General features: G+C 32.5%; 1 protein-coding gene across 2 annotated transcripts in view; it reads right to left on the bottom strand.

Annotated features, from left to right (window-relative positions):
* LOC143236474 (ER degradation-enhancing alpha-mannosidase-like protein 1) overlaps positions 1-12,170 on the bottom strand; it is a 32,573-nt gene that overhangs the window by 15,987 nt on the left and 4,416 nt on the right. For both annotated transcript variants that reach the window (XR_013019564.1, XM_076474759.1), the window contains exons 3-4: positions 2,589-2,692; positions 799-970 (exon numbers count right to left, since the gene is read on the bottom strand). Coding sequence is in view for 1 of the 2 variants with exons in the window: in XM_076474759.1 (XP_076330874.1) it covers positions 799-970; positions 2,589-2,692 (276 nt within the window). In the remaining variant the exon portion in view is untranslated. The remainder of the gene's footprint in view (positions 1-798; positions 971-2,588; positions 2,693-12,170) is intronic.

The raw sequence follows: 12,170 nt of genomic DNA on the forward strand, positions 1-12,170 counted from the left end.
AATTGAACAATGTACATTTTCCAGAATCTTGGAAGATTTTTCTGGATTCCAAATATGTTTTCATGGGTTCCTGAAATAAATCTGAAATATTAAATGTTAATTTTGAAATCTAGAAGTCCTGAAGGAAAAAATATTACTTGTTCCATCACTGTCTAGAAAAATACATTATTGCGAAGCTACTTTTATTAATTGCAACAGCTCACTACTTAAATTTGGTTACTTAAATATTAATATTCTTTACCTTCTTGTTTAAATCAGATTTGATTATTGTGATAAAAGCTGTAATGTATATTGGAAGCTAAAGTTATTCAGTTTTCAAAGCATTTAATAATTCCTTTAAGGAAAAATCTTTATTTATAAAATTTAACTTTAGTATTTTAAATGTGTGCATACTATTGTTTTCATTATGACCCAGTATTTTTGATAACCTTCAATTTTAAACAAAATATCTCATTAACTACCAACTGCCTATACAAAGACAATAAGTGGCTCTAATTGTAAGGCTTGTAATGTACTTTTCTGTCTAGAGGTATGAACTGGCTTAGTAAAGTCTGTGAGGTTAAAATCATTAGTTACTTTCAACTTTATATAAAACTTAAATTAGAGATTTCATTAACTTTATGAAATTGATGACTACATCAATGGAAAATAAAACGTGTTAATTTAATAAAATACTGAAATAATATTTCTAATAAATCTCAACAAAATTGAATAAAGAAATCACATAAGAAAATTCTAATGACCAAAAACACTAAAAATAAAAACACAAAGCTATGTTTATACAGCACAGTTACTCACCCGTGGATAAGGAATTCCTGTAGTTGCATTTTCAAAAGCCATGAGAAGACGACTTGCCAAGTCATGAGCAAGCGATAGTAATTCTCCTTTGTACCAAGATGGTTTGAGATCTCCAAAAGGTTTTCGATGATCAATTATGATAACATGAGCAGATAATAAGGCACCTAATATCCTGCAAATATAAAAGGAATATAACACATTTTTCTCTTACTACATTATCCTACAGAAATAGAATATGCATAATTTTAGCTCATATACACCAAAGTTTGAAGATGTAATGTCCAGACTGTTTCAAGGAAAAAAAGATATAACCTCATAGAAAAATTTGAAAAGTTTAGGTTTTTAATCCCAATAGTTCTTGAGATATTCTGGATCACAGTTTAACTTGTTAACTGGGTATGAGATTTAATCAATACCTGCTAACTTCTAAAGAATTTTTACTTGTGATTCAGGTGACTGAAACATTTTCATTAATTTAAAAATAAATAAGACATAATACAGTGATTATTAAAATTGAATAACAAACTTTTTAATTTACAAATCTTTCTACAAAATCATTATCCATGAGTTTATCTTCAGTTTTCTAAAACTTAGGCCACTATTAATAGTACACTAACTTTAATTATCCAGATATACATCTTGTAAAATGAAAAAAAGGAAATTGTAATACTTATAATCACAACAAAAAATATGCAAATCAGACATCACGTGATTTGATATACAAATAATGTATCCTATATTATATGTCATCTTTACATACAATCTTATTTTGAATCTGAAATTAATCACAGAACTCACAGTGCTCCAACTTACTCAGGACTCAAAGCTGGACCTAAAAGAAGACATCTGGATGTTTCACCAGATTAAAACTAGCTTCCTAAACATAAAAAGTTTTCTTGAATTGGTTGCATCACTTCCAAACCAGTTTTAACAATTGTTTGATACCTGCAAGGAAGACAAGCAGATGGCCATTATTTGTTGAATTTAGATTATTGCAACTGTAGGGTACTTGCTCTATGAGTGAAGAAAATATATGCCACCACAAAAGAGTGACAAGCACAGTCTTCAGGTAATCACTGAAGTACAATGTGATCTGATAACAGCAAAGAACAAAACAGCTTGGCTGCAATAGTGCAAAGAACTTGTCTAGTGAACCAATGTTTCTCTTTCAAATGAATCATGCTTCCCCTTATAGCAAGATATAACAAACTTATACTAACTTGGAGATAATTCAGAAACCTATGGCAAAATTGCAGACAGATAAAGGAGATTAACTGGTTGGAGGAGCTTCCAAGTTACCCAAATTTCAATCCTAAAAATATGGTATAGAATACTTTTGAGATGCACACTGCATCTCTCATCAAGTGGCTCCAGATAGTAAAAATGCCCTTGGAAACAGCTCTTTCAAAGTAGTTCAGCTCTAAACTAAGTGAGTGCTATCAAGCTAAACATTTTTTTTCTTGCTAATTTATAAAAATACAAGTCATTCCTATCTATGCTTTTAATATGTATTAAAAAATATCAAATTTTTCATCCTTGCAATAAAACATTTCACATGTACTTATTTTAATACAAATTAGAATATCACACACAATTTTCTTATATCTTATACATTAACTAGTATACTTTACAGTTAGCATTATGTATATTTTTATACAGGAAGTGCAATTTTTAATTTTCAACCAAATTCAATGATATCAGTGAAATTCTTCCATACTTCTCAAAAAATCTATCATACATATATAAGTATACTTTACAACATTAGGAACATTTATAAACTATCCCTTTACCTAATGTTTGCTTCAAACACCTGAACTGTATTGTCTTTATCGAAAGACACATTTTCGACAACCAGCCTGACAGCATTTTTAAACTCACTGGAATTTCCCATTACCTAAACATATAAATACAGAAAATACACTGTTCTTAAAATTTGTTCCATGCAAAATAAAACACTGAAAAGTTTTCACTCATGTCAAACTACTGTTTCAAGAATGCATCAGATCTTCATCATAGTAAATAACACTATCTTCAAAATTATTTTACTGGGTGCATTCATAAAGCTAACTCCCTTTAACTATTTCACAACAGGCTCAATATAAAAGACATGAGTTCATCTATACATATGTACACTAAGTATTTGCATTAAAACTTTTGATACAGTCTGTGTATCTTCAAAAAATTTGGTAAACATTTAGTAAAGATTACAAGTTTTTGTATATATAAAAAAAAATATAGTAGTTTTAGTAAAATATTTCTATTAAATACTTGTTTATGAAAACAGAATCTGTTTTGTTACTAATCTGAATGCAAAGTGATATCATACTATAATTATGTAAGCTATTCTTCATCCCCAAAATCTCAAATATTATTTGCATAATCTCTAAAACCTTCTAAATACATTTCAAATATTTGTTTTCAGTGAGACTTTACATTTTATGTTATTTTCTATATTATGCATGGTCTGTCACTTGACCAACCTTGTAATCATCATAAAAAAGTTAGGAAATAAATACAAATCATATTTTTTGTGTCAGAATGACTTCATATTATAACATAAAAATACAAATGTTTAACCTCTAAGTAGCTTAAGTCTCATAAAGCTATATATTTACAAATATATTATTTTTTATTACACTAACCTTTCAATCATGTCTAGCTAAGATTACATAACTTACATTGATACGGTGCATGTGCACTCGTGTTACATATCCAATAATATAAAACTTACCTTTAGTTTTCCCTGTCTTGGCTGTGTTTTAGTGGACTAGTATTTTGTAATATAGTCATATTTCAATTATTATACATTATATATCTATATAGATTATTACTATTTAGAAATAAATTATTAAACTTATTTTTGTTAAAATACAAAACATAAAATCAAGAAGTAAACAATTATCTTTTCTTGCTACAACCTTTGAACTCGGTTGCTGCTGGATGTAGGTTGCTAAGCCTTTTAAAATTTCACACATGGAGGACATTGAATAAATTTTTTTTAGATTTGAATATACAGTTGAATAACCAAAAAAAAATCATAAGTAATTATACTGATACCAAAGAATTCCATTATAGTTTATTAAACTTTATAACTAAGATATATTCAGGTTTAAAACACATGAAATTTCAAGCAGACTAAAGACATAACCTACTTTCTTAATCTTGGTTCAAAAGAATATGGTAACCTTTTCACAGATTGAAACAGCTGAGAAAACCACTTAGGGGGCATTTTAAACTATTGATTGGTTTTTCATATATCATATGTTGAAGTGTCTAAGGTGTATATAAGGGACTGTTTTCAAAAATGGAAAGAGAGCCACTATGTTTGATTCAGTATATATGCCATACCTCATCAAAATAAAAAGATATAAGGTTCTTATTTTATATTCTAGATTGTTAACATTAGTAATTTGAGTTCCTAACTTGTACAAAACTACAGGCTTAATTTGACATCAGAAACATCTAATTTCAACATATCTTGTGACTCATTAAAATCTATATTTAGGTGCACTATTTTAATACTTACTTTAAAATTAAGAAATTAACTCATTTAATATTAACATTTGAATTATAATATACAATACCATTCCACACTTATTGACATAAATTCATAAGTAGTAGTTCAGTAAAATTTTTAATGCAAGTCAACAAACCTGATGTTATTTGATCTGTGATCCGTTGCAAAAAGGAAAACTAGATAATTTGACAGAATAAACAAACTTTCTCTACATGGATAAAGTGTTCAAGGAAAGTCATATTTTAGTAACACATTTCTAATAAGAAACTAAAACACAACTCTAAGTTTAGTAGCCCAGACAAGTGGAATTAGTCTATCATAAATGCACATTTTCAGTTTTTTCACTTTTTTAGTTTTCCTTACATTCAAAACAGAACTATAAACAATAATGAAAAGATTAAATACTAATATTTAATAAATCAGAAAATATTAATAAAATTTATACTGAAATGTAAAAATTACTTTTAATACACTAAAAACATTTTAAAGTATCCATTTAGTGAACATTATAACTTACACTAAAAATGTATTTCCAATAGGTGCTTACCTCCTCTCACAAATATAGCTATTCTTGTTCATTGTAACACTCTACATGCAAAAAAATTTTACATGACAAGCCTTGAACTCCCACATTGCCCACGGTCAACATGTTTCAACTATGTCTTGCATGTAAATTATCAGGTGACAACCTTCCACCAATAGCAGTGCAAAACACCCCGTTGAGATATGCGACTCCCTCTATTCGATTCTTCCAATCACTTCGTGTCGGAAGTGTGAAAAGAGGTAAGTACCTATCAGAAATATATTTTCAGTACAGGAAAACTTATAACTTCTGATACAATACCTTACCTCTTATCACACACACACACACCCATACATACACATATATATATAGCTACAATCCCACACTGAACACGTAGAAAGACCAGTGCATAGGGAAGGAAAAACACCTTTTAAAAGTATTCAAAAGGCACCTGAAAAGTGGAGATCCTTGCACCACATCTGTACCAGGTATACTCTACAAAAATGTGGGGTAAAAAGTGTCACTAACATGGGCAGAAAATGAGAGAAGCATATCCAATATTCAATCTATATAATACTGAGTATGTATGGTCTGGAATGAGCATATGTATGGAGCAAACATATCTTGAGAGGACAACTTGCAAATGATGATCTTGTGGAACACCCCATCTTAACAGTGTGCATTATTGGACGTGGGGATAAAGTATTTAATGATGGCATCATGACCATACAGTGCAGATTTTTGATGCAATTAGTATACCTATATACAAGCAACACTTGCCACAGAATGAGATCCGAACAGTAAAAAAATGGACATCCCCTAAAAGAAAGTATATCAATAAGATAACTTAACCAGTTACTATCCTACCAAATAACAGAGAAAATACATGGAATGGTACAGACTGTATGAGATATCAATGGCAAATATATTAGATCAATGACACCCACAGGCTAATAGGACTAGAAAGTTGGGTAGGTCTAAAGGAACAATGAAATCAAAGAACAGGAGGACAAAAGTTCAAATGGAGGTAGGTTAAGGGATTGAAAAATCACATTAACATCCCAATTCAGAAAAAACATGCTTGAAAAGGAGAAATTGGTAATAAGAAAAATGGTGGGTCAAGAAGGAGAAAAACCCTGATGCAACAATTGGTAGCAGAAGAAATTCTACAGACCCTGATAAACCATCTCTGGGGGAGGATGAATAGAATTAGCCAAAAAGGACATGATCATCTTGTCCAGGACCTTATAAATGTCAGGCATGAAGGTGGGAAGTGAAGGACAAAATACTGGTAACTATGGTTGATGTAAAAGGAATGGAGTGATAGGAAGTCACATCTTAGACAGTACAGCATTGAAGTAGTCAAGGAAACCAGTTATGGTGGCCAGTACAAAGCAATCAGAATAATCCAACACAGAATGGCAATGATGATCAAAGTCACCATTGGAAGAAGATGGATAGGAGGATAAACATGAAAGTATCTGTTGGTCCAGTCCTAGTTGAACTCACCAACAGCTAATGCTAATGGATGGGAACCGGAGATCTAAAAAGAAGCCACTTGGCATTAAGAAACGTTATAAATGCATCCAGATGAGGAATACCCCAGAGTGAGCATAGTCAAGAGACAATATGAGGTGCAAGGGGCAACTCCATGGGATAATTTTGTTTGATCAGGAAAAATGATCTGCCATGAGGAGGAAAGCATCCAGAACATGACACAATAGAAGATGTATCTCACTTGCATGGTACCAAAAAGTAAATCCAAGGTTCAATAATAAAGGAAATCAGAATGGGTGTTATATTGATGGTCAATATAAGTTACTACTATGTAACTGTTGGAATGGATCATAATAGTTCAATTCCTGACTATTTGACTAAACAAAGAAAGTGATCCAAAGCCAGTTGTACCACCAGAAGCTCCAAGGTGTTGATATAGTAAGACCATTATGTTATATAACACAGTCTGGAAGTTTTCAACTGATTGGCCTATGCCCCAACTGTGCAGGAAAGTATTGGTGAAGAGATACTACTCCAGATGAGTAAGAGGAAACACCACATCCAATGATGTGCGGGCCTTGTTCAATCACCAATGCAACAAGGGAAACAGGAAGACATATGGGAGAAGCCAAGGGATTACAAACAAGAGTCCATTGGTTGTGCAGAGTCCAATGAAGAGACTATAAATGTGTCCAATCCAATAGGATAAGTGTTTCCACAGAAGCCCACATCTCCAAAAGTAATATGATCTCACAAGTAGCAATAAAAGGAAAAACTACAGCACTGATAACTAAAAGCTCCATTAAAAATAAGTAAATAAGAAGAATAGGTCCAACTGAGGTTGGACTTGAAGAAGACTCCAGGTGGGCAGAAAAGATTTCTCTAATTTGATAATGCAAACCAATTAAGCAGCTTCTGACAGAAGAAGAGTATGATGTGAAGACTTCACTTTAAAACAAGCTAACAGAAGCCATTCATTCATGTAATGGTGTAAATGCAATCCATGAGCATACATAATTCAGACAAAAGCTTTGATCATCCAACAAAGACATACAGAGCCTAATCAAGCCCAAAAGGTAAGACATAAAACAGGTACAAAAGCCTATGAAGAACAAACCAAGGATAGTACCTGTACCAATGAGAAGTCGAATGTGTAGATTGGCATACAAGATGTCAACCTTGGTAATGCAGAATTCTAAAAAGAAAGCCCACCTTAGTTTGAGAAAGGACTCTACTGTAAATTGAGGAAGATCCAGAAATTTATTGAGATGGGATAGATCAGTCACCAGGAAGAACAAACGGGTCAAATGTTGATTCACTAATTCTACATATTATAAAAGTGTCAGGAGTATTCCCAAAAATGAACTGTTAGAGAAAAAGGACCATCCATAAGTCCCTCAAATAAGAGGAGGGTAAATAAGCAAGAAACAAGACAGCATCCCTCCCCAGAAGGTCCCAGCAAAAAAAGAAACTACATTTCGAGAAAGAGCTGAGGAGGACAATAGTACCAACTTAAAAGTAATAAGGGAGAAGGTATCCCCCAAAACTTCCTCAGAAGACTGGTGGAGTGCATCATAAAGGAGACGTATGGTGGATAAGTACTTTGGGAGAGTCATAAGGGTAAAACAAACATGGGAAATGAGCCTGGGAAAAACAAACAGGACAGTCAGACTCAGTTCCTCATACTGGCAACAGTGGGTTCTAACTAATGAGAATCAAAAAACAGGCTGATAGTAAGTGAAGACAAAATGATCCATAGCCTGTGTAAGATGAAGTATGCTAGCTACAGCTCACAATGGAGAAAGAATTACTCAGCATAAACCCTGACATCAGCAAGAGGAGAAAAAACAAAATACTGAGAGGTTAGTTGGTTGATTTGGTGTTTTATGGCACACAAAGCAGCTAGGCTATCTGCACCAAACATCTGACAAAAAGTTAAAATTAAAAAACATTTAGTAAAATTCATAAAGGAAATTAAGATAAAACAAAACAAAGTTTAAAAAAATACATAAATAGCATAAAATCAATGTTTACATCTAGTCTACAACGTTATGAGAAAAACTACAGTGATACAAGTTGTAAAGGACTTTCTATTGCATAATTGTAGTTATCATAAGTCGCCAGAAAGACTAACAGGTAAGTACAAAAACCATCATCAGTCACCTGAAGTTTTCCTTTCCAGTCCTGGTCGGAGTTATTTATGGCCATTTTCAAAAAGTAATAAAAGTTTTAAAAGCCTTGTGTAGCAAAATGTTAATAATAACTCAACAGGATGACTAATGGGTAGTTCAAACAGCTGCATCATTCACCTGAAGTTGGCCTTTCCAGTCTTGGTTTCGAGATATTTGACATTATGGCCATTTTCTAATTTCAGGTCTAATGAATAAATATCCAACACTTAAATGACAATAAAAAGATTAATGGCCATTAAAGAACTAAAAACTTTATCAAGGTGTACAGTGTTACCATCACCAATAACACTGTCTAATGTTACGGACAAACCTTAGGACAGAACATGTTTAAAACAGTTCCATCGTTGAGAGTTGTAACAATGGCAAGAAAGTAAAATGTGGCTTATAGTGATTTGAGTGTTACATAAACTACACATTGATCCAACAGTTCCAGATAAAAGAAAATGATGACTTAAAAAACTGTGACCAATGCATAGTCTAGTTAGAACAACTTCCTCCCTCCAAACCTTACAGAAGCTAGACGGCCAAAGTCCAATATAGGGTTTTATTTGGAAAAACTTATTGTTGCATTGCTCACTCCAAGTCGACTACCAGCTGGCACAGAGCTGAGCCTTGAATACAGAACCATAGTCCATGTATGGAACAGGCACAGCAGTGATGGTGCCAGAGCAGATACACTTAGCTGCAGTGTTGGCGAGCTCATTCTCGCGAATACCAACGTGGCCCAGTATCCAGAAATACTGGATAGAAGTAGATGTTAAAGAAAAATGGGCCAGTCAGTTTTGAATATCAGCAAGAACTGACGTGAAGCAATTCCAGGGCTAACAGAGAGCTAAGTGAATTGGTATAAATAGTACAGTTCGTGTACTGCATAGCTTCTATGTGATCCAAGGCAAAAGAAATGGTGTACAATTCAGCAGTGGACACAGAAACTGTAGAGGGGATTCTGTGCACAACATTCGAATCAAGGCAAACAATGGCAAAGCCCACAGAGTCATCTGATTTTGAACCATCTGTATAAATGAGAATGGAAGGATGGTTTGAAAGCTGTTCAGCAAATAGCAGACAGTATTTCCAATCAGGAGTGTCTGCTTTTCTCAGATGACTTAAGGATAGGTCACATTTGGGAACTATAAGAAGCCATGATGGGATGGGCTGACCAATGGATACAGCAATGTTATCCAAAAACAGACCTAATTTATCCAACTGCACCTGGATATGAGGGCCAAAAGGCAGATCATCTGTTCTGAAAAAGTATGGCCCACCAAGGAAGGAAAACACAACCCCAATACTAGGAGAAAGGTCGTCACATAATAAGGAATAAACTGGATTATAAGAAATTGAGGGAAATGGAGAAAATGGAACATTGTGGAAAACCTACCTAAAATGGCTTATTTAGGTTTAGATAATATTTCACAAAAGAAAAACAGGAAAATACAGCTTGATCAAGAGAAGGTAAGAGACTGTCAAAATCCTTGTCAAGAACAGGTTTGACTCATTCATGAGGAAATGGAGCATTATTGAGGGTAGAAGGTTCACTCAAATAATGTTTAATCTCCTGATAAAGATAAAAATTTCCTCAGTTGAGTTACCCCTACCTAAAACTATACAAGAAGTAATAGTTTTGTAGAATCTTACAGAAGGAGTCATAAGTGAAAAGCTGTTTAACCATGTTGATTGTGGGGTACACAGTAGCTCAAAGCTTGTGAAAACATTTTTGCACATAGAGAGCAGCACTGAACAATAGCTATCTGGGAGTAAAGGTAAGGTACCATACAAGAAATTATTACGTTGTAACTTGGTATAAATTTTGCTGTTATTAAAAGGTCTCAAAACAATATGCTTGTAAGAGTAACAGTTGTTTACAAAAATTTTACTAAAAAAATTTATATGTTGTAGTCTTGCTTTTCTATGTACCTACCAATGTTTAGCTGAAAGGAAAACTATATAGATTGAATCTTTTTAATAAAACACACCTAATTAAAAAAAATTTAAAACTGTATATTTGCAGCACAGAGATGAAAACCTTTAAGTAGCACATAGAGATGTTGATGTGAACTCGTACATTCTACATTGTATCTTATTCCAGAGCTGAAAACCCATAAGTGATACCAGCAAAAAAGAGATAAATACTTTTATAGTGTTTCAGATTACTAAACTTACAAATGGTTTCTACTGATCAAGAAAATCAATCTACAATAAAATGTACAAATAACCTACTGTATAGGCATGTAGAGTGTAACTGACACACACACACATAATACATGTTTTTAAAAACATATACACAGGTGTTAGGTTATTCTTTCTAGCACTGTAACTTCTAGATTGAAAAAGCTATAGAGTATTAAGTCAGTAAGATGCTATAAATGAATGCTCTCAATACAATGGTAGCATTTGTTTGTTTTCAATTTAATTGTTTTCTCCCTAGCTTCTCGGTGCTTATTTCTAAAAGATTATATTATACTGATTCAAACCAGTAAATACACAATTCATGATACTTTAGAAGGAAAAGCATAGACTAGAACATTTTCTCAGTGATGACAAGAAAACCCAGTTGTAGAGAAAAATATACATGTAAAAATGGCTGGTTTGGTTGAGACAATTTTTTATGTAGAGGAGCGAACAACGTTTCAATCTTCTTCAGTCATCGTCAGGTTCACAAAGAAAAAAAGAGGTAACTGACTGATAGCTGACCACATGTTTAAAGGGGGTTGTGTAACTGAGTGTAAGAATGTAGAGAGCATGCTCAGATGTTGGATTATATTTAGTAATATAGGTATAAAGGTGTTCCTTTGTATTGGTTTATCTTGGGCTTGAGTTGTTGTATAAGTAAGGCTTCTTTAATTTTGAGTTTGTTTATGATGATGACCGAAGAAGGTCGAAACGTTGTTTGCTCCTCTACATAAAAAATTTTCTCAACTCAAACCAATAGTTTTTACATATATATATAAAAATTTTTGATAAATCTTTCAGCTATCACTTATACATGGTTATTTAGTATACTGTTAGGTTAATTTTATAGAATGAATAGAATGAATTAATGAATAACATGAAAGTTGAATAACACATACAGGCATAAAAAAATATACTTACATCTATTGTAAACTGCATAATTGATTTAGAGCTCAGAAAATTACTTTTATTTTCTAATGAACAGGTTAATTTCAAAAGGTAATATGAGAATTCCCAGTAATGAAATGTAGTATATGGATCAATAACACTATAAATCAAAGAAAACATTAATAAGGCACCATAATATTTCTGTTTATTACTACTCTTTAAATACATGTTGCATGCATGCAAAGTATATGTAATAACACAATAATACTTATACTTTATTTTGGAACATACAGGTGACTTTTCTTTCCTGAAACATGTTTCTTGTCATTGACATTTTTTACCTTGTCCTTTATTAATATATCAATAACCAGACTCTTATTTATATGTTCCTTTATTATTACTGTATGAAGTTAATGTTATGAATCATCAAAAGTACACTTCTAAGAAACTTTACTTTATGGGATACGAAAATCTGGGACTGTAGTTTGAACCTAGAACCTTTTGTTAACAAGATCAATCTTCTATCCAACTTGGCTATCCAAGAGTACAAGGCTTTTTAACTACAAGTTTACAAGTATGAAAC

The sequence above is a fragment of the Tachypleus tridentatus genome, chromosome 13, assembly GCF_004210375.1.
Source record: "Tachypleus tridentatus isolate NWPU-2018 chromosome 13, ASM421037v1, whole genome shotgun sequence".
NCBI lineage: Eukaryota > Metazoa > Arthropoda > Merostomata > Xiphosura > Limulidae > Tachypleus > Tachypleus tridentatus.